Below are 27,124 nucleotides of genomic sequence, written 5' to 3' on the forward strand. Positions count from 1 at the left end.
TACATTGAAGTAGTCATAATACAACACTTCGTTGTATGCATCACCATCATATTGATAATATACTAACATAATAATATAATAACAATAATACTTAACATCATCTTCTTTTAACAATTCTCCCTTTAACATTTCCTCTTTTTATATCTCCTCCTTTCTAACTTCTGTTTGTTATCTAGCCTTTGAGAAAATGTGTTCCATATAAAATAATATTCAGTTTCTTCCTTGTCTTTAATAATAAGCGTTAATCTATCCATTTCTGTGCATTCTAATATTTTCTTAATTACCTTCCCCTCAACAGTCCCTAAACGAATGGTTGTAAGTAGAGGACATCCTATAAGTTAAAGGGGATAAAGGATGCACTTCCTTAAGCATAAAAAGCTTTCAAGGAAGGAACCAAATCTGACTCCGTTTGAAAGCAAACATGGTTTACACCTGATCATCTTCATTTAACAACCTCATAATCCCTTGCAGGGTAGAGTCTGGGCAACTGAACAGAGCTGAGTGTTTGCTGGCCGGATGCCTTTCCTGTCGCCAATGCGGAGTTTTGTTCAGCACATATATTCTCATCGTGCCCAGAGAGAGAAATATCTGCCTCTACCTAGGATCAAACTCACAGCCTCCTGATTGTGAGTCGAGAGCTCCACCTCTAGGCCACTGGACCACTCTATGGTTTATGCCTGATGAATAGGGTTAAATATCTCCTTCTCCGAAACCCGGGTTTAATTCTAAGTCTTGAAGGACGCTGCCCACTTACGTGTTTTGGGTCAATGGAATCCACTGCCTTGGTGATCTCATCCAGGCACTTCCCGATGATCGGCGTCACCTGACGATCCACCTCGGCAAACGTTTTCATGGATTCCCCTATTCTGATGATCCGTCTCTCTTCCATGTCTTGGATTTTCTGGAAAGAGGAAGGAGCCACAGGTTAAAAATCTTCCAGGGATCTTCCCCGTCCTTGTAGCAACCTCATTAAGTGAAGTCTAGAGACAGTCTAGGAGAAAACCCAAAAGGCGAATGGGTCAACACCAACACCAAAATGGGACTCACCGAAAAGTGAGGGGGAAGGTAAAGTTATTCTAGAGAGCCTGGTGTTCACAAAAATAACTCCAAAGGACCAATAACATTGTACATTGTAAGCTGCCCAGTATCATTGACCGAGATGGGCAGCTACAGAAATTGAATAAATTAAAAATAAATAAAACAAACAGAATACCTCCCCAATTAGAACCCAGCTCAGAGCTAATGTATATAAACAGGGATCAAGCCATGCTCACTAGCACTGATGAAGTTACCTAGTTGGGTTAAGAAATGTCTTCAAGGAAATCACCAAGCTCAGAGCTATTGTCTATAAATAGGGAGCAAATCCCATATTCACTAGCACTGATGATGTTACCTACTTGGGTCATTAAATGTCTGCAAGGAAACCACCAAGCTCAAAGCTACTGCCTATAAACAGGGAGCAAACCCCAGACTCAGTAGCACTGATGATGTTACCTACTTGGGTCATTAAATGTTTGCAAGGAAACCACCGAGCTCAGAGCTACTGCCTATAAACAGGGAACAAACCAAGTTCTCCATAGCCAAAGTAACACAACTCTATCTGTTTATCTGGATGAAGAGGCAGTACAAACACACACTCCAGCAAAGTTTTGGGCCCAAGGATGCATCCCAACAAATCGGTCACATTTTTCTCCAATTTATCCAGGAAGATATTGTTGAGGGACTTTCACTCCCAATGCAGCGGCGTATAAAACCCAGCACGTCCCAGTTCCTGCGTTTCCTAATTTCCTTCTGCAACTGGTTAGCGAAAGGCAGAGAACAATTCCTGGAAAAAAAACCTCCACGCAGGGAGGTTATTTTTCAAAATTAAGAAGCTGTTCACACCAAATTCTTCTTACGACAGGTTTGGGAATTTTCCATTCCACTTTTGGTCACAGAGAGAAACGGCTGCGATGAGTTTTTAGGAGGCAAGGAAGATGACCAAAAAAAGAAGAATATAGAAGCCGGGGTAGGAAATATCAGATTATTACACATATTTGTTTGTTTAGGACATTTGAAAGTTCCAGCGTGTGCGTTCTCCCGTGCTTTGGAAACACAACTACAGGAAATCCTCCACTTACGAACACAACTCAGCCCTGTTGCTAAGCAAGACGGCTGTTAAGTGAGCGTTGCCCCATTTTACGACTTTTCTGGCCACCGCTGTTAAGCGGATCGTTGCATTTGTTAAGTTAGTACTGGGGTTGTTAAGCGAACTTGGCTTCCCCGTTCCCAGAAGGTCGCAAAATATGAATCGGTTGCCGAGCTGTCTGAATTTGGACCAGGTGACCAGGAGACGCTGCAAACTCATTTAACAAATGTCTCACTTCGCAACAGAAATTTGGGTTCTCAATTCCGGTCATACGTCGAGGACTGCCTGTATTTACAGTGTCCTGTAAGTCAGTTTTCAACAAGCAAAGTCGATGGGGGAAGTTGGATTCACTAAACAACCTTTTGACAACGGTCACACGACCAATTCTTGGCTTGGGAAAACTCAAAGGCAGAGCCTCGGCTGGTTCAACCTGGCACCGGGCTGCCCCATCCGTGTTGTGCCTCTCCAGCTGCAGAGCGGCGAGTGACAACGGCGCGACAAACAAGGATGTCAACACAATGACAGCTCTGGAGTCTTTTGGACAACAGGCAGCTGCGTCGCTCCCGAGTCTGAATTCCTGCCAGTGTTTGTTCATTCAGATGGTGTGAAAAAACTAGCCGAAGATCACGGAGACGTAGGGTTGCCTTCAAACAGATCATCCTCGGACCGTTCATTTAGTGACTGTTCCAAGTTACGACAACACTGGGAAAGAAAGTGACTTATGTCCATTTTTCACACTTACGACCGTTGCAGCATCCCCGTGGTCACGTGATCAAAATTTGGACCCTTGGCCACTGGCTCACCTTTATGACGGTCACAGTGTCCCAGGATGGACATGTCCCATGATCCTCTTATGCAATCTCCTGACCAGCAAAATCAATGGGGAAGCTGGATTCACTTAACAACCATTGTTGTTATTAACTTAACCACGGCAGGGGTTCACTTAACCACCGTGGCAGGAAAGGTTGTAAAATGAGGCAAAATTCACTTAACAACGGTCTCGCTTAGCCACAGAAACGTTGGGCTGAAAACGGTGGCCGTACAGTCCAGGATTGCGTTGTCTGCTGCAGAAATAATTCGGAGACACCCAAATTGCGAGAGGTTGCAAAGGAGGAGCCTCACCTGGAAAATATTGGGGATATGCGTGTGGTAATGTTCTCGTTGCTCGTGGTTGAATTTCTGTAACGTGGACAGGTACTCTCCCTTGCTGTCTTCGGCCATCTGGTGACGGAGCTGGGCTTGCTGGCGTGCCTGGAGGAGGAGGAGGAGGAGGAGAAGGAGGAGGAGGAGGAGGAGAAATGGAAAATGTGACAAGGTCTCCACGAACTGGACACTTGGCGGATGCTTCCGCAGAGATTTTGCACCCATTTCTGAGGCTGCCCCCCATCTCGCAAAGCAGCTTGGGAAACAAGGGAGGGATTGCAAAAGACCCCAGAAAGAAGCAGAAACTGGCTAAGAAAAAAGGGAAGAAAAGTCAGTTCGGTAGTTAAGATGCTGGACTAGGAACCAGGAGGCTGGGAATTCTAGTACCATTTTACACGTGAAAGCTGGGTGAGTGACTTTGGGCCAATCACTAGAAGACGGTGAGTTCTAGTCCCAGCTTAGCCATGAAAGCAATTTTGGGTCATTCACCAGGAGATGGTGAGTTCTAGTCCTGTCTTAGCTTGAATGCCAGCTGGGTGACTTTGGGCCAATCACCAGGAGACTGTGAGTTCTAGTCCTACTTTAGGCATCGAATCTAGTTGCTTGACTTTGGGCCAATCACCAAGAGACAGTGAGTTCTAGTCCTGCCTTAGCCATAAAAGCAGCTGGGTGACTTTGGGCCAATCACTAGGAGACTGCGAGTTCTAGTCCTGCTTTAGGCATTGAATCTGGTTGCTTGACTCTGAGCCAATCACCAGGTGATGGTGAGTTCTAGTCCTGCTTTAGGCGTGAAAGCTGGCCGGATGACTTTGGGCCAGTCTCTCCCTCTCCCTCTTTCTCCCCAACCCACCTCACAGAGTTGTTGTGGTGAAAAGAGGAGCAGAAAAGATGATTAATATGTTTACTACCTTGAGTTACTGGCAGGATTAAAAAAAAAAAACACCCCAATTTAATGTGCAGAAGGGAACTTAGTGCCTCTTTAAAAGCAGGAATTAGTTAAATTATTTCCTGCTGGCAACTGGCGCTGTCTTTGCATAAATATTTTCCATCAACAATCCCTTTTGTAAGTCAGCTCCTCCGCCCACCTCTGCCTTTTAGCAAGATTTTCACCGTCTGGCGTTCATTTCTCAGCCCACTTGGTTCGGTTGGCGCTCTCAACCTCCCTCTCATCTGCTTCCCATCAAATGCCTTTTTTACCCCCACCACCCTGGAACTCGGCTCCCGCTTGCAGCCCAGATGTTGCAGCCTGCTTTTGAGAAGGACCCGGGTTCTGGGGAGGAATGCCAAGGGTGGAGAAGGCACCCCTGCACGCGTGCAGAATGCATTCTTTTGCTGTTCGGAAGAATCCCCCTTTTGTTTTTTTAAAAAATAAATAAATAAAACGGAGGGCCATTCTCCAGCGAAGAGGAGAGCTGGGTCTCCTGGCAGCCCTTATTTGGTGAGATTTTGGAGAAAGGGAGGGCTTGAAAATCTGTCGGCTTTCCTCCAGAGGCCTCCCTGACTGCTTAAGGTTGCATTCAATCCCAAGGGAGGCATGGAGAGAAGGAGGGAGAAGAAGAAGAAAAGGGGGGAAAGTGGAATAAGAAAAGGAGGAGGAGGAGGAGAGAAGAAAGAAGAGAAAAAGAAGGAGAGGAAGAAAAAGAGGAAAAGAGAAAGAGGAGGGGAGGAGGAAGAAGAGAAGAAAGGAGGAAGAGGAGAAGAGGAGGAAAAGGAAGAGGAGGAGGAGGAGAGAAGAAAGAGGAGGAGGGGAGAAGGAGGAGTGGAAGGAGGAAGAGAAGGAAGGGTGGTAGTAGTGGTGGAGGAGGAAGAAAAAAGAGGAAGAGATGGAGGAAGAAAAAGAGGAAAAGAAAGAGGAGGGGAGGAGGATGGGTGTAGAAAAGGAAAAGAAGAGAAGAAAGGAGGGAGGAGAGGAGGAAAAGGAAGAGGAGTAGGATGGGAGGAGAAGAAGGAGAGAAGAAAGAAGAGGAAGAGAAGGAGGCGGCGGCGAAGGAGAGGAAGAAGGAGGTAAAGGAGGATGGGTGGAGGAGGAGGAGAGAAGAAAGAAGAGAAAGAGAGGGGGAGAAAAAGAGGAAAAGAAGAGGAGGGGAGGAGGATGGGTATAGAAAGAGGAAGAGGAGGACAAGGAAGAGGAGGAAGATGGGAGGAGAAGGAGAGAAGAAAGAAGAGGAGAAGGAGGGGGAGGTGAAGGAGAGAAAGAAGAAAGAAGAGGAGGAAGGGTGGAGGAGGAGAGAGGAAGGAAGACGAAGAGAAGAAAGCAGGAGGGGAAAAGCCTGAAAGGAATTCTCAAGCACTCTTGAGAACCATCAGGAAAAAAATCAGAAGCCTCTTTGCGAAAGGCTGCAAAATGGATTTTGCTGCAGTGTTAAAATAGACAACTTTGCTTCCTTGAATATCTCTGGGAAAATGCCCTTTGGGAGTGCTCCAATCACAATGCGTGAATTGGGGGTGGGGGAAAGAATGGACAGAATGCAAGTATTTAATGCAGTCAGAACCCACTACAGGCAATGCGTTAGAATGCAAGTATTTTTTTAAAAAGCATGCAATTCTTATAATCCACACGTGCTCGGAATCCACATATGTTCATTATTACCAACAGAGACAAATATTTTGGTTTCTTTCACTTTTTTTGACATTAAATCCATCCTGTTTCCTCATCGGCCTGCTCTTTGTTTTAATTAAAGGTTCCTGCATATGACAATCTGCAGAAATTTCCATGCGACGTAATTTTACTCCCTCGTTTTTTTGCACACAATTTTCTTTTCCCCTTATATCCCACACTGGCATATATTTTTGACTAATATCTTCTTTTTTTTTCCCCCTCTCTTTTTCTGCTCGATGTTGCTGAATTTTTTAAAAAAGTGCATGGAAGTCCTGAAAGAATTAGGAAATTGACAAAAGAATGAATTTACTTGAAGAGCTCGGCCAGCCAAACAATATTGCATTGAACCATATCACTTGGGAGATATGACTACCTCCCTGCACTCAGGGAAGTAACTCATGCAGGGAGACACTGAAGAGCTTCCTCCTGGGAGGAGCCCCTTCCCTACATCCCTACACTCAGAATAGCAACTCTTGCAGAGGCACAATGGAGAGCTTCCTCACAGGAAGAACCCTTTCCCTACATCCCTACACTCAGGGCAGCAACTTATGCAGAGACAACACATAGCTTCCTCACAGGAGGTGGCTTTTCCTACATTCCTAAATCCCAAATGGTCACTGACACAGAGCCACTGCGGGCAGAAGCATAAAACTGTTGCAATTCCATCCCTCTTGAGAATTCCTGGACAAAATAGGCTCTTAGCCTCTCCTTCTAATTTATGTCTTTTCCATCTTAGTCGAAGAAAGTGCCAAGCCTGGTTTTGCAAAATCTATTCCCTCTGCATCCCTTTCCAGATTCCAGAAACTGCAAAAATGTCAATAAATGGATTTATTTATTTTTTTGTTGGTTCCCTACAAACAACCTCTCCCTACAAAGGAAAGCCAAGTGAGGGTATCCACTTGCAAGAGGCTAATTCCGGAGAAGCACAGCTGATCTACAAAGAATAACAACCCAAAATCATCTCCAGGCTCCTGCTGAAATTTGATTTCCAGCTTAAAGTCAGAAAGGGTTTTTCCTTTTTTTGGGGTGTGTGACCCTCCCTCTTCCAGGCCAAATCCTGCATTGTACTGTGGCCAAGCCAGCTGTGCATCCGAGAAGATAAACAAGGCAAGAACAGGAGAACAAGACATGCCAAGTTCTGTTTCAAAAATAAACTGGATTAAAGGAGGTTTACTCTCACTCTTGAATGTTTTTTTTAAAAAATTCAACTTTTGGACTTCAGCTTCACGCATCCACCAAGGTAGAGTCACGTCTCAATTCTGCTAGCATCGGGTACACCCAAAATTATCATACATACATACGTACAATGAAAGGGCTGGGAAGGACTGACAGTATTTGATAAAAATGACCCAACACGCCCTGGTACACTTTTATCAGTGAGTTCACACACACCTCTGAGTTAAAAATGCAATTTAGTTTTGCTGTTCTGGCGTTTGGAGAACCGCTAGCCGCCAATTCTGAGTTGAAGTGTTCCAACATTTGGCTTGTTTTTTTTAACTTATGCAGAATATAGGATATAGAATGCAGACTAACCAAGAGTTGGAAGGGACCTCAGAGGTTATCCAGTCCAACCCCCTGCTCAAAGCAAGAGACCCCAATATCATTCCGGACATGATGGCTAATCTAATCCATCCAAATTCCAGGACCCCGTATCTCCCGTGGAATTCAAATCCTTTTTTATAAAAGCAACTTGCCTTTATTTTTCTTCGTAAAAATCGTCAGGGTGATGATCATTCAAGATAATCATCTCTTTGTGGGGGCTTCAGAATGCAATTTGGGAGGCGGGCGTTTGCAGTTGTGTAGATAGGTGTGCAAGGGCAGTGGATGGACCACCCAGGAGGGAAAATAAATTTCCCTGTATTTTCCATGGAACTTAAATTCACCCTTCCCCACCCCTACCGAGGCTGGATTTTGCTGGGCTTCAGAAGAATGATTCATCTTTTTTTTTTTATTTATTTAAACCCGATGTGATTGCCTGATACGGCAACTGGATATGTTTTGCCTCTGGTTTTAGATCAAGGGGTTCCCTGGCAGCTCGTTTGGCCAGTTGGGAGTATTTTAAACAAATACATAATTTAAAAGAAAAGAGACCGTCGTGTTAGGAAGTGGGGTGCTTTCGGGAACAAGAAGAAAAATAACAACATGGTGTGGCCCCCAAGAGCCTGGGATTAACCGCTTCTGAAGAGTGTAATTGAGAAATTCAGAGACAGAATGGGATAAGTAAGTTTAAAAAAAAAAAAAAATCCCTGCAGGTTGAAATCTAGCACAATAAACCTCGGCAAAGAGAAACGGAGCACAAGAGAACGCAAGTTACTTTTAGAACGTTTTCAGATTAGTTAGAACTTTCACAGCTCAACAAAGATGGATTTCACACACCCCTCTCAAAAGCTGCTCTCTTTGGAAGTGAGCAAAAAGATCCCCAACGCCAAAGGCGCACGGAACGCTGTTCCCTTCCCACCAAAGGGGGTCCCTATTTTTCTTCTTGCATTTTTTACGTGCTTTTGAACTGCTAGGTTGACAGAAGCTGGGACAAGGAAAGGGAGCTCACCCCGTTACGCGGCACTCGGGATTTGAACCGCGGAACCGCCGACCTTTTGATCGACGAGCTCAACGTCTTAGCCACTGAGCCACCGCGTCCCTTTTAGTTAAACTATGAGACCTACCCAATTCCTGCAGCCGTTGTCAGCCGGCCAAAGGAGAAACAGCAGAAGGGAGGGAGTGTCTACCCTTCCCTGCACGAGTTTCCCCAAAATGGTAAAAGAAACGAAGCCGGAGCTAAAAGAGAATCTGCTCACTTTTCAAGCCCGTCACAATTTTTTTTCACACGGCCAACAACGTTCGTTCTTCCTGCCCAGGTTGGGAAAAGCCAAAAAAAAAAAAAAAATTCAGAGAGAGGGGGAACTTGAAAGAATGGATCGTGTTATCAAATAAATCGACCACAAAATGCACAAAATCTCCAGATTTCTTCCTATCGGGAGCCCTCCCCTTGCGACGGTTCGTTTAGTGACTGTTTGAAGTTGCAACGGCACTGAAAAAAAGTGACGTGTGGCTGTTTCTCACACTTAGCGACCGTCGACTTTGCTTGTCCGAAGCTGGATTTGCTTAACAAGAGCAGGATTCACTGCAGTAATTGACTTAACATCTGTGGCAAAAAAAAAAAGGTAAAATTGCCTGCGACTCACTTAACAACCAGCTTGCTTAGACACGGAAAGCGACGGCGAGATCTGGTTGCTGAAAACAAGATCAACTGATCAAACCCGGCCAAGTTAACTAACCCTATCCTGGCCAGCTCACCGAAACGCAACGTATTTTAGCTTTCTGCAACTTTTATTTTAGCTTTCTACAACTCAAGGGAGCTGCCTCCAGAGGCTGGGAAATCTCCTGCCACAGGAAGGAGGCAGCCAAGCCGAGGGAAAGCCAGAAAACCAACAGCTGCTAATAAAAGGTAGAGGTCGAAAACAACTCGGTTGCGTCATCCTAGGAAGGCCGAGTTAGCGCTAAGATAGAGAGAAAAAAGAGAGGGCAAGAGAGAGAGAAGGAGAAAGAGGAGAGAAAGAGAGATGGGAGAGAGAAGAGAGAGAGAAAGACAGATGGGAAAGAGAAGAGAGAAGAGAGAGAAAGAAGAGCAGGGAAGAGAGAAAGGAAGAGAGAGAAAGAGAAGAGAGATAAAAAGAGGACAGAGAAAGAGAGAATGGAGAGAGAGAGAGAAAGAGAAGATAAAGAGAGAGAGAAGGGAGAGAGAGAAAGAGAAGAGAAGGGGAGAGAGAGAAAGAAGAGAGAGTGAAAGGGAAGACATAGAGAAAGGAGAGAGAAGAGAAAGAGAGAGAAAGAGGAGAGAGAGGAGAGAGAAAGAGAAGACAGAGAAAGAGAAGAGAGAGAGAAAGAGAAGACAGAGAAAGAGAGAGAGAAGGGAGAGAGAAAAAGAGAAGAGAGAGAGAAGAGAGAGAGAGAGAGAGAAAGAAAGGGAAGAATAGAAAAAGAGAAGAGAGAAAAGAGAAAGGAGAGAGAGAGAGAGAAAGAAGAATAGAGAAAGCGGAGAGAGAGAAGAGAAAGAGAAGAAAGAGAGAAGATAAAGAGAGAGAGAGGAGAGAGAGAGAGAAACAAGAAAGAGAGAGCACCAGAAGCAACCACAGCGGCAGCAGCCCCGTAAATAAACAATGTACTATTCTGCACCGCAATTATGTAAGCTCCGCATCACATGTCCCCAGCCATGCAAAGAAAGGGACTTAAGATTTAACGCACTTCACAAAAACACACACACACACACACACAGTTCTCTCGGGCCAGGGACACGTCATGTGCCCACCAGGCACGGACGGGGTGGCGTCGAACGTCCAGAAATCCCCAATTTGACGGGTGCCAAGACAAGGGACGGCTCCCACGAGGCCTCCAACAAGCAAAGTCAAGTAGGGGGGAGGGGAGATGGATTCGCACAATGACCGTGTGATTCGCTTAACGGCCGCACTGATAAAAAAAAAAAGTCGTAAAACGGGACACGGCTGACTTAACAACCACTTTGCTCCGCAGCAGAAAATCTGGTCCCAATTGCAACCGTTAAGAAGGACGAGCAGTAATTGCGAGTTGCAAAAAAAAAAAGGATCCGTAGACAGTCTCCTTACTCAAGCGGGGAGGGGGGTTGGACTAGATGACCTCCAAGGTCCCTTCCGACTCTTGCTATTCTGCGACCAAAATCGAGCAAAATGAGTTTCTCTCTCTTTTTGTGTGTGCGTGTCTCTCTCTCTCTCTCTCTCACACACACACAAAGCCCAATCCTTCTTACCTTCTCGACATCTGCTTTCGTGACGTTGATGTCCGCGTCCATCTTCTCGAAGTATTGTTGCGCCCGGTCGGCTTCTTTGCAATCCCGTTCGAATCGTCGCTTGCTCTGGAGAGGGAGGGAAGGCAGAGAGTTAGCATGTCCTAAAGGGCCAGGCATGGCTAGAGAGTTCTTCGAAGTTGGTTCCGTGCTTGGCTATTTTGTTTTGAATTTTTTAAAAAAAAAAAAAAAAAGAAGAGAGCTGCTGAGGTTTGGGGGAATCTCAAACTGCATTGATGATTAAGAGACAAAAAAAAAAAAAACATACGAAGAACAGTGGCAGGATTTGGGTTCGGCCAGTCTAGAGAAAAGGAGGACTAGGGGAGACGGGATAGTATTTGAGGGGCTGCCCCAAAGAAGAAGGGGTCAAATTATTCTCCAAAGCCCCAGAAGGCAAAACAAGTAACGATGGGAGCTAACCGAGGAGAGAAGCAACCTGGAATTAAGGATAAACTTCCTAACAGTAAGGACAATTAACCAGTGGAACAGCTTGCCACCAGAAGTTGTGGGTGCTGCATCCCTGGAGGTTTTTAAGAAGAGACTAGGACAGCCATTTATCTGAAATGGTATAGGATATCCTGCTTGAGCAGTGGGGTAGACTAGAAGACCTCCAAGGTCCCTTCCACCTCTATTCTGATTGATTGGGTCTAACGATGGTTTTACAGGTCGTCCTCGATCAGCGGCTGCCTCATTTAGCGACCGTTGACAGTTACGGCAACTTTACAACCAAACCTCCTGCCGTCCCTCTCTTCACTGTGGTGGGTTTTTTTGGGGGATAGTTTTAATATTTCAATCCGCGTAGTTTTCATATTTTTATTATTTTCCTATTTTGTCTTTTTATCATCTGTAATAAGTCGCCCGGAGTCCTCTTTTAAGGGTGATTGGCGGCATACAATTTTTTTTTAAAAAAAGATTAATCAATCAATAAAACAGATAATAATTACAACCTTCGCTGGTCTGTAAAGCCAAGGAAAGCAGACGTCAGACCCGTAAGCACCGTCACGGTTTCATTTAGCAACCGCTTTGCTTAATGACCGAGTTGCGGGTCCCAGTTGTGATCCCTCCGGAAATCATTGATGAGTGGAACAAGCCAACATCCTTTAGTTATCAGGCAGACTTTTACAAACAACCTAGAACTGTCAAACCTAACATAGAACGGAGTCCTCCGCGCTTACCGATTCCAGCTGTTTCCAACAGGACTCTATGTGTTGTTGCGCTTTCCGTCCGTCGTGAAAATGCTGGAAGGAAGAATTCACAAAGTCTTATTTTAAAACAAAGGCAGACTTGGGTCAAAAGAGGCTAATTTAATGCCGTTTTTATGATTGAAGGTAGCCCACGACTTACAAACATTTGTTCAGCAATCGTTCAAAGTTACAAGGCCCCGAATGAGTAAGAGACGTCTCCTGTCCTGCCCGTTCATGTCTCCCTTCAGTCAACCGCATCATTGGCCATTCTATTTTGAGCGCAACGTCCTTCACACCACAGAACGGGGAGCACCAGAGAGAGGTCTTTGGAGAGCCACCCAGACAGGAGGACAACCCTTAATGGATCTTCTGGGCACCCGGCCAGAGAAGGAATACCCTTTGGTTGAAGGGTGAAGTTGTCTTCTGAAGGGCTGGGGAGAAACACTCGGGGCCATCTGAAGAGACCGTGTCCTTCTCCCAAACCATCAGCTGCTCCTCACAAACCAGCATCTCCTGATGCTCCCCGTTCTGTGGTGTGAACAGGGAGCATCGCACCATTTGCATTCACCGGGTCATCTGAGTCACAAATCTCTTTTTTTAAAGATCTGTCATTACTTGGAACGTTTGACCGGTCGTAAACCGAGGACTCCCCGTAGCGATGGGAAAGGAGGAGGCACAGACAGAGGGAACGACTGTGGACGCTAAAATCTCTACTTCCCTTCCCTTCCTTTTCTTTTCAATGCCTTTTGTTAGCATCCAGACAGACTGATTTCTTTCTGCTGTATCTATGTCAACACCCTGACCTCAGCTGTGGAAATGTCAGGGATCTCCAACTAATTTTGGGCTGGGATTTAAAAACAACAAAAATACCCAGGCCTGGGGCAGTGTGAAAATTGCCCACCCACCCACCCACATGTCTGTGCAAACTCAGACGGCTGCAGTTTTTTGGAGGCCTCAAAAACAAGAGAGAGAGAAAAAAAGAGATTTTTTTTTGTCCTGGCAAAGCAGAAAAACTCCAAATGAATCAAAGTTGGGTTTTTAATGATCTCTCTCTCTCTCTCTCTCTCTCTTTCTGTCTCTTGGGCTTTTTCTGCCCTGAGTAAGTAAGCCCGACGTATCAATTCAGATTATAACCCAGACCTCAGCATTCCCTTCTCCAGCCAAAGTTAATTGCAGGTTTTGCCAAGCCAGCCTTTTGCTCCTTGCCAATCTCGAAAAGGTTCGTTTCTTTTCCTCTGCATCCTTCCGAGCAGATCACACCGACGATCTCAATCCTTGAGGTGGAGCCCTCAGCGGGCGACATCCAATGCGTTATTTATATTTTGTGCCAAGGAAACAACAGGACGCTGATGTTGGCAGAAACACCCGAGGGGGAATTAAAAGTCCCAAGAGGAACCACCTGCTTTGCTTCGTTTGCTGGCTCAGGAGATGTTTAGATGGTCTTGTCAAGAAATTAAATGACTGTACAGCCATGAGGAGCCCTGCGTTCTTGTATGTCAAGTTACTAGTCCATAAAGTCCTTCCTTCCTTCCTTCCTTCCTTCCTTCCTTCCTTCCTTCCTTCCTTCCTTCCTTCCTTCCTCTTCCTTCCTTCCTTCTCTTCCTCCCATCCATCCATCCATCCATCGATTCCTGCCTTCACCTTCCTGCCTTCTTTCTTTCCCTCCTTCCTCTTTCCCTTTCTTCCCTTCCTCCCTTCCATCTATCCCTGACTTCACCTTCCTTCCTTCCTTCCTTCCTTCCTTCCTTCCTTCCTTCCTTCCTTCTTCCTTCCTTCCTTCCTTCCTTCCTTCCTTCCCTTTCCTTCCTCTCTCCCTTCCATCCATCCATCCATCCATCCATCTATCCCTGACTTCTCTTTCCTTCCTTCCTTCCTTCCTTCCTTCCTTCCTTCCTTCCTTCCTTCCTTCCTTCCTTCCTCTCTCCCTCCCTTCCTTCCTCCTTCCCTTTCCTTCCTCTCTCCCTTTCATCCATCCATTCCTGACTGGCTTCCTTCCTTCCATCCCCTCCCTCCTTCACACTTTCCCTCCCTTCGTCCTTCCTTCCTGCCCTCTTTCCCTTCCTGTTTCAACTTCTCCTCAAGCAAAATTTATTAACATTGAAACGTGATGGTTAAGATTCCCAGAGTTGGGCGGCATTTACATATATTAAATTAATTGTTCCGCTTTTCATCAGCTGCCCAGGGTTTCCGCTATATTCAGTTCGTTCAATTCATTGCAAAGAAATCAGAAAGTTTAGGGGAAAAACTTCCTTACCGATTTCCTTTCCTGCTTGAGTTCTTGTACATAACGGGCTAACTCCATGGTGATTTGGGAAGTCATGTTCTCTGAAATGACCTCGTGCTGACCGGCATAATCGTTCATTTCGTTCAAAGTCGCCAGGAAAGCTTGACATGATGAATACCTAAAAGGAGCAAAAAAAAAAAATAAAAATAAAAATGGAAACTCAAAAGCACTTTTTAAAAATCATATTACTTTTCGATAGGTTGGACTCGTTCCGTATATATATATATATATATTGCAGGTGGCGCTTCAGCCGAAAACCTACGTGTATTCATCCTCTTCTTTGGAGTTCTTTTTGGGCTGGTATTTCTTTGCGAGGTTCCTAAAAATAAAAGTAGAAAGAGGGAGAAGGAAAATAAATAAACAAATGCCAATAAATAGTTTAGCAAGCTTTTTCTTTTCTTCTTTAAACAGAAGATCATTTGTTTATTGGCTGGGTTGGTTTGTGGCCATTTCAGATAAGAAAATTCTCACGGACTTCTTTTCTACAAAAGAAAGCAAACCATTTTGCAAACAAAAAAAATAAGCAATTGCAAACTTCCAAAAACGGCACGGCTTACGACGGTAAAGCATGGTCGTAAAGACGAGGACAACCTAAAAGACCTTGAATCGGAGGGGGACAAGCGACTGAAAACCAAGATTAATTTCTCCACCCGACCTCTTGGAAATGCCTTCTTGTGCTTTTCCAAGGGAAAACTTCATTTTGTTCCCAAAAATAAAGAGAAATGGATTTCTATCCGAGGTTTGCAGCTTGCTAAATTTGGAACTTTGGTGAAGTGTAGCTTTTCCAATGAGACCATCAACTTGTCCTAACAATGATGAAACATTTTACAAGTAAAGACTTCAATTAGACACTCAGGCCTGAAGGTAGTTTTATTTCTGTATCAGCCATAAACTAAGATGAAAATGGAATGGGTCAAGTTGGGGATAAAATACATAAAACAAATTATAAAGGCAATGAAGAAAGATTTCTTCTCCATTCCTATTCAGGAGTTACAATCACAGAAAAACTTGCAGAAGGCAGGATAAGTTGAAGGACACATAAATAAACAGGACTTCTGATAGAAAACAGTCAGCCGGCAGAGGGGTCTTTGAATTTGCAGGATGTTGGGGGCCAAAATATCTAGGAAAAAAGATCATGTTTTGTCTAGCAAACCCTAAATCTGAAACTCAGCAACGGTAACAAAAAAATTAAAAATAAGCTTTGCCCAGTTTAGGTAGCTTTAAATCCATAAATCCCTGCGATGAAACATGGTTCACACAATACTTGGCAAATACAGGTGAGTCCTACAAGAATTACGCATTTCGGACTCACCTAAGCTGCTTTGCATAATTGATCTCGATCTCCGTCCGGTCTTTGACGAATTTGATGTATTTTTCCAGAATGTCGATACCCCACTGGGTGTGTTTTTCGAGGGTATCAAATTGATCCTGCAGAGGAAGACAGAATGACAAAGAGTTGGAAGGGATCTTGGAGGTCTTCTAGTCCAACCCCTGCTCAGGAAAAAAAAATATATATTTAATTGGCCAGTCGGATCAAGCTTGGAGGAAGATTAATCACACTGTTCATCCTTTCAGAGAAATATTTTAAAACAATAGTCCTCTTCTTATAAAGTTATCAGACCTTAACGATTTAGCAAAAACGGGATTCGGAGGGAGAAACTTCTGTGGTTTCACCTTTCACCTTTGTAATATACAGAAGGAAAAAAAAAAAAACAGCAGCAGCTGAGAGAGAGAACCTTTCGGCTCACCAATTTTTTTCCCCAGTAATCAGGCCAATATTGTCAAGAAACTGGCAACTCCGGCAACAATAAGTTTTTCTCCAAACTTATTGTCGCTCAAATGCCAGGAAAAATAGCTATACGAATTTGCAGGCAAAATCTGCTTTACATAACACTAATTGGCCCCTAACCCCTAGTTCTTTAATTATGTCTGTTCAGCAGAAAGCTATGAATATTCAGTACTTAAATATTGGTTCTAGTGGATAAGGCACAGGTCTAGAAAACAGGAGACTGTGACTTCTAGTCCACCTTAAACATGAAAGCTGGCTGGGTGATTTTGGGCCAATCACCAGGAGACGGTGAGTTCTAGTCCCACCTTAGGCACGAAAGCTGGTTGAGTGATTTAGGGCCTATCACCAGGAGAGGGTGAGTTCTAGTTCACCCTAACTGGGTGATCCAAGGCGCCTATCACTATTGCTAATAATACCTTTGATTTCTTTTGCCAGAGTCATCCTCTTACAATTTACAGGTCTTTGTATTTATTATTATTATTATTATTATTATTATTATTATTATTATTATTATTATTATTATTATTATTATACTTCCAGTTGTTGCTAAGAAAGATGCAAGAAAGGGGTTTAATGGGTGATCTTCACTTGCCTGATCTAAATTTTAGATTAAGATTTGCTAAAGAATCTCTCTACCTTGAAGAACTCAAGAGATTTTTTTTTTAATTAAATTCATTGGGTCGGTGCATGTTAATTGCACCGACCCAGTGAAGTTAATTAAAGTTAACTTTAATTCCTAAATAAGGAAGCCTTGGTATCCTTTAAAAAAAATACAAAAGGAGTCAGAAAATTTCAGCACCCCAATTTGAATTTGGTTTGGTTATTATTCTTCATTCAGTGTGTTCCAAATGCATTTTTTTAAAAAAATATTTCTATGCTGTTTTGGTTTCGTTGAAGATAAAGTGACCAGGTGACTCAGTGGCTTAGACACTGAACTTGTCGATCAGAAAGGTTGGCAATTCAGCGGTTCGAATCCCTAGTATAGGGGGTTGGACTAGATGACCTCCAAGGTCCTTTCTAACACTGTTATTGTTACCAGTGTTGTTTACTTATACTACAAAACTAACTTCAAGCAAAACCAATCCATTTCGAAGAAAACAAGATGTAAAACCAGCACAATGGGACCGAAAGAAGAAATAAAGCTAGTTCCTCTCCGTTTTCAAATATACAACCCTGGAAACAAAGTTTTAAGATTTGAAAAAGAAACTTTCTTGCAAGGAGCTGGGAGCAGTTACAACTTTTTAAAGTTAATTTGACTGTTTGTTCCTTTTGGTTAGTAAGTTTCATTTTAAGTATAAGGAGGTGTCAGAAAAAAACAGAAAATCAAAGAGAAAAAAAGGAATTCAGTAGAATAATATCTTCCCCGCAGGAAAGTCCGCTTCTTCTTAAAAAAGATTCTTTAAATTTAAAAAATTGCACACACTGTTTTTATAAAGCTCATTATCTCTCTCCTTGAATGTGGGCAAATTTTGCTGATTTAATAAAATCACAATACAGCTGATCCTTGACTTATGACAACAATCAGGAGCCAAAAGTTATCCATCTGGCTTTTACGCCTAAGGTGGAACTAGAACTCACTGTCTCCTGATGATTGGCCCAAAGACACCCAGACGGCATTCATGCCTAAAGTGGGACTAGAATTCACCATCTCCTGGTTGTCTTCACCACTAGACCAAACTGCCTCTCTCTAGATTTCCCCAGAATTCCTTCAAACTCTTTCTTAGAGAAGCACCAGGAACAGTCATCTTCCAACAGAAGACTCCAAGAAAAAGAATTTGGAAGCCACATTAACCTTGTTGTTAGTTGCAAAGTCGAGTCCAACCCATCGTGACCCCATGGACAATGTTCCTCCAGGCCTTCCTGTCCTCTACCATCCTCTGGAGTCCATTTAAGCTTCAGTATCTCCATCCAGCCACCTCGTTCTCTGCCGTCCCCTTCTTCTTTTGCCCTCCATCGTTCCCAGCATCAGGCTCTTCTCCAGGGAGTCCTTCCTTCTCATTAGGTGGCCAAAGAATTTGAGTTTCCTCTTCAGGATCTTCTAAAGAGCAGTCAGGGTTGGTCTCCTCTAGGACTGACCGGTTGGATGGCCTTGCAGTCCAAGGGACTCGCAGGAGTCTTCTCCAGCACCAGAGTTCAAAGGCCTCCATTCTTTGGTGCTCAGCCTTCCTTATGGTCCAACTTTCACAGCCATCCATTGCAACTGGGAAAACCATCGCCTTGACTATACACACTTTGGTTGGGCTACCCAGTTAACCTATCCAGTCCTAAATGGACATTTCAACTTTCAGCTGTCAGGATCAAAAAGTCCTCCAAAACTGGGCGATGGGCCGGAGAACGGCAAGAAAATTAGCTTTGAGATTTCTGATATTCTGCGTTTTGTCAAGTCACAGACGGGCGATGAGCGACGTGCCAATCAGCCATGACACAAGAGCCACCTCATTAATCTTGCATAAGCTCCCCAAATGACGCCAGAGAGGCCTTTTCAAATTTAGCAACTTCAAGCCTTAGCAAGAGACAAGTAGAATTGCCTCTGTTTAAAAGGTGGGGGCTCTTCCCTCTCAACCTTGGAGTTCGGAGGGAAGAAACTTATTAACCAGAAAAAAAAAATATATCCAGGGATGTTTTCTTCTATGGTTTTCCTTCTTGTCACTTACCTGCATCGTTTTGCAGTAGGGAGCATAGAAACCGCATGGAGAGAAGTCAGAATCTTTAGACCATAAGCCACAGCTCTGACAAAAGGCATCCAAGCTGTGTTTACTTTTGTGCCTTCCTCCTTTCTCTCATGTTTCTATTCCTTCCTTCCCTCCCTCCTTCCTTCATCCTCCCTCCCTCCCTCCCACACTCACTCATTCATCTTTCTATTTCTTTTTCCTTTCGTCTCTTCTTTTAATTTTTTCTTATTCTCTTATTTTTTACTTCTCCTTCCTTCTCTTCTTTTTCTTATTCCTTCCTTCCTTCGCTCATCTTTCTTTCTCCTTCTTCCCTTCCCTCCTTCTTATTCCTTCCTTCCCTGATCTTTCTATTTCTCTTACTTTTATCTTTTTCCTTTCTTCCTTCTCTCGTTTCTATTTCTCCTTCCTTCCTTCTCTTCTTTTTCTTATTCCTTCCTTCCTTTGCTCATCTTTCTTTCTCCTTCTTCCCTTCCCTCCTTCTTATTCCTTCCTTCCCTGATCTTTCTATTTCTCTTACTTTTATCCTTTTCCTTTCTTCCTTCTCTTGTTTCTATTTCTCCTTCCTTCCTTCCGTCTCTTCTTTTTCTTATTCCCTCCTTCCTTTGCTCATCTTTCTTTCTCCTTCTTCCCTTCCCTTCTTCTTATTCCTTCCTTCCCTGATCTATTTCTCTTACTTTTATCCTTTTCCTTTCTTCCTTTCTGTCATGTTTCTATTTCTCCCTTCCTCCCTCCCTCCCTCCCTTCCTTCCTTTCGATGGGCTCTCCATCTTTGCAAGTTTGGGGCAACAGATTGGGGATCCCCCTTTCACGAAAGGCTTAATTCGGTTCTCGGCACATGGCTGAGGGTCGGGATAGATGACCCTTAGGATCCCTTCTGACTATATCATTCTATGATTCTATTACACCCAGACCACTTCAAGCACCAGTGGCTGAAGTCAGGTTGTGAGATTGCCATTCCTGGACAGCAACTTTTTACAACTTTTTCATACAGCTGGGATCTGAATTGAATGAAACAATTCTGTGAGATTTAACCCCTTCCCTCCAACCCGCCATCCTTTCCAAAAACCCACACACACCACTCCCCAAACTCCCAAACACCACCCCAATTGGATGCCCCTCCCACCCCGTAACCATACTTGCCATGAAGTCAACCCTGGCTTCTCCAATGAGCAACCAACAGGAGTGCCCACACAACCGGCTAAGCCTTAAACACGAAATATTAAACAGCGCCGAACCCAAAAGCAGGATGCTGCTGGCTTGATGTAGTGTGGGAACTCGACAAACTGGGGCATCCTCAACGGTGAATGATGATTGGAGGAATGTAAAATAAGCAATGCCCACCCCCCCAAAAAAGATTTGGAATTTAAATCACAATCCCACCCAGCAGCTGCTCCGGGTCTGGTTAGCTCCTTCCAGCAAATTGCAAGGACGGGAGTTAAAAAGACCGAAGGGGCAGTTTTCGGCTGCTGCCATAGCAACAGAGCCAGCATTCCTAGGGGGGGGGTGGGCCTTCTCCGCCAATGGAGCATCCGCTTGCCTTGGCTGTTCCATTTCTAACCGTGGTTTGATTCGAGGAAGCCCCGGCTCGCTCCGCCAATCAGGCCTTCCGCCAGCCGAGCTCTGCCGAAGGAGCCGTGCCAGTCTGCCGTTTGCTCTGAGCTGCAGGGTGGCAACGTTGAGGGCAGGAAGCAGAAGGTGACTCCAAGCCAGGGGTCTCTCTCTCCCAACCCCCACCTCCCAGCTTCCCTTTGGGCTGAAAAGATGCAGCATCTTTTGGGAGCAACTTTGAGGAAGTGTGCAAGCTGCAAACTCACCGGCCTCGGGGTTGTCGGTCAGGGCTCTGCAGGCACAGGGGTGCACACATTAGAGGCCGATTGCAAAGATGTATAAGTAGGCCACAACCGAACCCCAAATTCCCCCTGCTAAGCATGGCAGCTGCCGAGTGAGTTGGGCTCCCCCGTTTTACGACCGTTTCTTGCCACCATTGTTAAGTGACACGCTGCAGCCGTTAAAAGTTAGAAACGTGGCTGTGAAGTGAATCTATCTTTCCCCGTCGATTTTGTTCATCAAAGAAGGTTGCAAAGAGGGGATCCTGGGACCCAGGGACCCCCAAAATAAGACATCCCCTGATAATAAGCCCAATCGGGCTTTTGAGCGCATGGCAATAAGGCCAAGCGCTTATTTCAGGATTCAAAAAAAATATAAGACAGGGTCTTATTTTCGGGGAAACATGGTACACGCCAGTGGCCCAGAGTCCGAATTTTGATCACGTGATTTTGGGAATACTGTGACGGTCGGGTGAAAAAGTGCCTTTTTTTCAGTGACGTTGTAACTTCGAACAGTCACTAAACGAATCGTTGTAAGTCGAGAATCGCCTGCACGTTGAGCGACTGATTGTTCCCACCGCTTTTGCGTGGGGGGTGGGGGAAACCCCCCCTTGCTTCCTTGTTTTCTCTTGGAACTCAAACTCATACAGAGAACACAAAAGAGCTGATCTGAAATTGAAGCCCTTGCCACAAGAAACAGAAGCAAAAATTTACCAACAAATAACACAAACGAATTCCGGTACTCAATTCTGCTAATGCAAAGGAGATTCCCCCCCTCCCTCCCACCCTCCGGTAGTAAATCTATAGATAATTTACACCCTAGGGTGCCAAAAAATTAAAATTGCTTCCCTTTTGATGAGAAGAGTTTTACAGTCCAGGCTGAAGTTTGACAGAGGAATATTCTATTTTTAAAACCGAGAGGCTCAGACAGACCCTTAAATGGGCTACAGCACCACATCACGGGAGGTGCACTTTTGCACTTAGCTAACACACTCACACCTTCTCTCGGTGGGGACGGGGTGGAAATCTGCAATTGAAGCGGAGATGGAGGTGTGCATGTTTTGATTGCCTGCACTTGAAGAAGCTGGGAATAATAATTGTACTGACGATCACCCGAAGAAACCAAAGTTAGATCCTTGCCCCGAGGGTGTTTATAAGCACACAATTGTGGAGACTGAACTGCAAAGGCAATCCACAGCAGAAGAGACCTTGTGACTCTGAATAACAAAACACGAGAGAATCGGGCGTTAGCATCCGTTGGCTGGGAAATCACCCAAAAAAATGTAGCGGAATCTATTTGGGGTTTCAAAAAGTGATGATTCAGGTAGTCCTCGACTTATGAACCACGGCTGAGCCCAAAATTTCCTTTGCTAAGAAAGGTACCATGTTTCTCCGAAAATAAGACCCTGTCTTATATATTTTTGAACCCTGAAATAAGTGCTTGGCCTTATTGCCATGCGCTCAAAAGCCCGTCTGGGCTTATTATCAGGGGAATGTCTTATTTTGGGGGAAGTAGGGTAGTTGTTAAATGCGCCCCATTTTACGACCTTTTTTTTGCCCCGGTTGTTAAGCGAGTCATGCCGTCGATAAGCGAATCTGACTTCCCCCTGGACTTCGCTTCTCGGGAGGTCGCAAAAGGGGATCACATGATCCCTGGATACAGGAAACGTCATAAATGGGAACCAGTTGCCAAGAGTCAAAATTCATTGATGTGGATTCTGCAATGGTCATAAGTGTGGGAAACGGTCATTTTTTCCCCCAGTGCCGTTGTAACTTTGAACAGTCACTAAATAAATGTTTGTAAGCCAAGGACTTCCCGTACTGCATTGATCAATGCTAAGCATTAATACTTAGATGGGAGACCACCTAAATTAAAACTTCTTGGAAGGAGCAAAAGCATTTTAGGATAGTCCTCTTGTTGTTCTCAACTCCTTCTCCCAAAGTGGAGAAGACATGCAGCCTTTTTCTTGCTCATGGTCCAGGTTGAACTTCAGTTTGGAGATGTGAAACCTTCAACAGGTCAACAGCAGCTCCAACAGATACGGGAGATTTCACATCCCTAAAACCAGTTGGTCTTCACCCAGGAGCAATTTTCTCAGGATATTTTTGGGGAAATGAAAACCCGAATTCTATCGACAATGTAACGGTTCCAATTTTCGGCATGGGACATTGGGGGGTGGGGTGGGAATCAACTTGAAGGCTGTTCTAGACATCTCATGTTAGAACTAGGATCCAGATTACACAGAACGAAGAAGACAATGCTTGTTCTAAGTTCGGGCGAAAGCGGAGAAGGACGACGAAGACGCTGGAAGTCAAACCCTCCACCCCCAAAAAATGAAGAACGTGTTGCTGGAGGTTAAGAAAACCCAGAGCCACGTCATGACTAGACAACTGTGGTGTGCTTTACTTGGGGGCTTCCCTTGAAGACTGTACAGAATGCCTGATGGGTGCAGATTGAGAAGGAAACTCCTCAAAAGACGCTGCCCAAGTTTTACAAACAGGTTTTGTTTTGCTTTTTCAACTGGCACTGAGCTCTGCTTTCCAGCAAAACTGCACTATAGCAACCAATGAATTCATTTAATGGCCCCTGTTGTGTTCACTTTTCAACCGTAGCAAAAAGATTGTCAAATTGTGTGTATGTGTGTGTGTACCTGCCAATCTATCTACTGATTATCTACTCATCCATCCATCCATCCATCCATCCATCCATCCATCCATCCATCCCTCCCTCTCTCTCTCTATCCCAGCCTCAAAAACGTGCCTAAATAGGACAGCATAGAGCCCAGGCGAGTGGGGTAGGATTTCCGCTACCGATTCGCCCGAACCGGCTGAATGCCACTTCTGATCATAAGTGTGAAAGGCGGTCATAAGTCACTTTTTTCAGTGCCGTTGTAAGTTCGAACGGTCACTAAACGAATGGTTTGTAAGTCATGGATTACCTGTAGGGAAACAACCTGTTAAGACGTCTTGAGTCTACACCATTTCCTTTCAAGCGGATGTCCGAAAAAAAGTGACCTTATCTCGGCCACAAAAATCCAGCGGGACTTATAACCTCTTGCAAGAGTCACGTCAAAAGTTCAGAGGCGGAATCCACCCAGGACTTTGCTTCACTGAGGATCCAAACTTTCTTCTCTAGAGACTTTTGGGGGGGGGGTTCAAATTGAGAAAGCGACAATGATCACCCCCCCCATCCCCCACCCCCCGAAGCAAGTTAACACATGCCGTCCTGCGGTTTTAAAATCCGGGATGATCTCACCGCCGTTGGCCTGGCTCAGCCTAAGAATTGCGCTGCTCTTTGCAAGCAGAGCTGGCGAAATTGACAATGCCAAGAAGAGGGGAACTGGATGCCAAGGCCCCCCCCCCCCGCCACTCCCGCCAACGCCAGATTTGGAGAGGTTCGGTAGAAACGTTCAGCGCCTTCCTAGGCGGTTTTTTAAATCCTCATCTCGCATAAAACACGAGTTGCTGGTTCATTTCCGGAGTTAATTGCATTGATGTTTTTAATTGAATGCTTTTTTTTTTAAAACATCAGGTGGGATTCACTTAACATCCTCCTTGCTTAACGACAGAAAACCTGCTTGGGATCAAAAGTCGAGGGCTACTTTCAAATCCTTCAAATGGATGGAAAAAAATAAACATGCATTTCTGGAGCCTCCACAAGCAGTTTTTTTAATGTTTCCCTTCTCAACCATATAACTTCCTCTGTTAACCCCTTCCCGGAAAGGTTTTAATGGTGCATCCCAATTTGCTAGAACACATCAAGTGGCGCTGATGATTCAGCCGCATTTCCCCCCCACTTCTCGGTCAAAAGATTGGCCAATGACTCAAAACATCATCCGGTGTTCTAGAAACATCACAGAACAGGAGTGGAAACAAGGACCATAATAAACTTTCTGTAGACAAAAAAAACAACAACCCCAAAACCCTGCCATTGGAGTTGGCTACAAAATGGAACCTTGTCTCTGCCAGTCAGAATAAATCTAGAGCCTCACATGATGGGGCTTTTGAATGAAAAAAAAAAAACGATTTTAAGGCATTTCCCCAAAGTGGGGACCTTGGGTAGTCTTTGAGCTTGGATGTTTTCTTGCAGACGTTCCATTACCCAGCTAGAGAATATCATCAGTGGTAGAAGAGAATAGGGTGTGTGGAGAGGAGGAGGAGGAGGAGGAAGAAGAGGAGGAGGAGGAAAGAGACTGTGGGTTCCCTGGTGCTCTCTGAGCTTGCTTGTCTTCTTGCACATGTTTCATGACCCAACTGGGTAACATCATCAGTGCTAGAAGAAGAGGAGGAGGAGGAGGAGGAGGAAGAGGAGGAGGAAGAAAATGAAGAAGAAAGAGGAGGAGAAGAAGGAGGAGGAGGAGGAGGAGAAGGAGAAGAAGAGAAGAAGAGGAGGAGGAGGATGGAGGAAGAAGAGGAGGAAGAGGAGGAGGAAGAAGAAGAGAAGAGAAGGAAGAGGAGGAGGAGGAGGATGGAGGAAGAAGAGGAGGAAGAGGAGGAGGAAGAAGAAGCGGAGGAGGAAGAAAATGAAGAAGAAGGAGGAGGAGGAGAAGAAGGAGGAGGAGGAGGAGGAGAAGGAGAAGGAGGAAGAGGAGGAGGATGAAGAGGAGGAAGAGGAAGAGAAAGAGAAGGAGGAAGAAGATGAAGAAGAAGAAGAAGAGGAGGGGGAGGAAGAAGAGGAGGAAGAGGAAGAGAAGGAGGAAGAAGAGGAGGAAGGCAACTGTGGGGTCCTTGGTGCTCTCTTGGGCTTGCTTGTTTCCTTGTAGACGTTTCATGACCCAACTAAGTAACATCATCAGGGCTAGAAGGGAGTGGGGTTTGCTGTCTGATTATATATTAACAACTTGAAGCTAACAATAAGCAAGATCCTAATCAAGGAGTCACTCAGAACACTCCCACCAACGCTGACAGAGCAAGAACGGAAGTGATTTGTTTAACAACCATGGCAAAAAAAAAAAAAAAACCCACAACACAGTTGTAAAATCAGGTGTGAGTCACTTAACAACCCCTTTGCTTAGCAGGGGAAATTCTGCTCGGATTGTGGTTGTGAGTCAGAGAGGACCAATACCTAATCCCAGCATGATCTACCTTACGAGGAATACTGCAGTGATCATAGAAACAAATCCCATTCAACCAAAAAGGATCCTGTCAAATTGCTCACATATTTCAAATACCTTCAGCTGTTTCCATCCAACAAAACTGCTCACCCTAATCAACCCCCCCCCCCCCTCGTGCACTTTTCTTTCTTCAAGAAAATTTAAAAACTTCCAGGCAATATCCAAGTGAACAAACTTCCCCTTCAAACGTCTATGAATGTACAGAAGTGGGTGAAGAAAAAAAAAAGGGGGGGGGAAATATTTGCAAAGAACACCGAGGCACCGAAAGCAAGAAGAAGTCCGTTGTTTAGGCAAGCAAATGAATAATTTACTGGAACTTCACATCCATTAGATTCATTGTGTTTGCAGTCCTGCCTGCCGAAAGAGTTAGGTCATTGTACGCTTACTTCATAGCTGTAATATCAGGAATTTTTTTATCCAGGAAGAATATTTCTCAGGGAACGCCAATTAGATCTGCAGCCGAAATCCGGCCTGGAAAGGATAAATCCATAACAGGCCATTTTTTCAGACCGGCCAACTATTCTGGAAAAATCCAAAAGGATCTCGCTGTTACTCTTTCTCCCAAACTGATTCACTTAACAAATGTGGCAAGAAGAGTCGTAAAACGAGGCAAAACTCATTGAACAAATGTCTTACTTAGCAACATAAATACATACAGAGGAACTATTGAGTCTGTCATCTGCACCTCCATCACTGTCTGGTTTGGCTCTGCATCCCAAAAAGACAGACAGAGACTTCAGAGGAGAATTAGAACTGCAGAAAAAACCATGGCTACCCACCTGCCTTCCATGGAGGACCTGTCTACTGCACGAGTCAAAAAGAAGGCTGGGAAAATATCTGCAGACCCCTCACATCCTAGACATGAACTGTTTCAACTCCTACCCTCAAAATGACGCTATAGAGCACTGCACACCGGAACAACGAGACACAAGGACAGTTTTTCCCCCTGAACGCCATCACTCTGCTAAGCAAATAATTCCCTCAACACTGTCAAACTATTCACTAAGTCTGCACTACTATTAATCTTCTCATCGTTCCCACCACCCATCTCCTCCCACTTATGACTGCATGACTGTAACTTTGGTGCTTGCATCCTTAAGATTTATATTGACTGTTTCCTAATATGATTTGATTGCTTATTTGTTCCCTATGACTCTCATTAAGTGTTGTACTTTATGATTCTTGACGAATGTATCTTGTCTTTTTATGTACACTGAGAGCATATGCACTGAAGACAAATTCCTTGTGTGACACTTGGCCAATAAAGAATTTTGTTCTGTTCTGTTCTGTTCTGTTCTGTTCTGTTCTGTTCTGTTCTGTTCTGCTCTGCTCTGCTCTGCTCTACTCTATTCTAAATCTTGGGCTCAACTGTAGTCATAAGTTGAGGACTACCTCTACAGAATACAGAGGGGGAAGGGACCTCAGAGGTCTTCTACTCCAACCCTCCATTCAAGCAGGAGACCCTAGACCAGTGTTGGCAAACCTTTTTGCACTGAGGGCCGAAACGGGAGTGTCCACGTGCGCACGAGAGAAATAGATCCGCCATGCACAGGAAGTTCTGAGGAGGTC

At 44.6% G+C, this 27,124-nt stretch overlaps 1 protein-coding gene across 17 annotated transcripts in view; it reads right to left on the minus strand.

Annotated features, from left to right (window-relative positions):
* Positions 1-27,124, minus strand: part of FNBP1 (formin binding protein 1) — a 62,950-nt gene that overhangs the window by 25,854 nt on the left and 9,972 nt on the right. For 16 of the 17 annotated variants that reach the window (XM_070955810.1, XM_070955809.1, XM_070955808.1 and 13 more), the window contains exons 1-8: positions 17,736-18,029; positions 15,467-15,582; positions 14,417-14,473; positions 14,125-14,272; positions 11,862-11,924; positions 10,651-10,755; positions 3,251-3,379; positions 755-901 (exon numbers count right to left, since the gene is read on the minus strand). In XM_070955810.1, the coding sequence (XP_070811911.1) occupies positions 755-901; positions 3,251-3,379; positions 10,651-10,755; positions 11,862-11,924; positions 14,125-14,272; positions 14,417-14,473; positions 15,467-15,582; positions 17,736-17,780 (810 nt within the window). In that variant the 5' untranslated portion in view covers positions 17,781-18,029. Of the gene's footprint in view, positions 1-754; positions 902-3,250; positions 3,380-10,650; positions 10,756-11,861; positions 11,925-14,124; positions 14,273-14,416; positions 14,474-15,466; positions 15,583-17,735; positions 18,030-27,124 lie in introns of those variants that run through there. The other variant, XM_070955795.1, reaches the window with a different exon arrangement.

This window comes from Pituophis catenifer, unplaced genomic scaffold, assembly GCF_029215685.1.
Source record: "Pituophis catenifer annectens isolate HBS135680 unplaced genomic scaffold, rPitCat1.0.hap2 SCAF_17, whole genome shotgun sequence".
In the NCBI taxonomy this organism is placed as follows: domain Eukaryota; kingdom Metazoa; phylum Chordata; class Lepidosauria; order Squamata; family Colubridae; genus Pituophis; species Pituophis catenifer.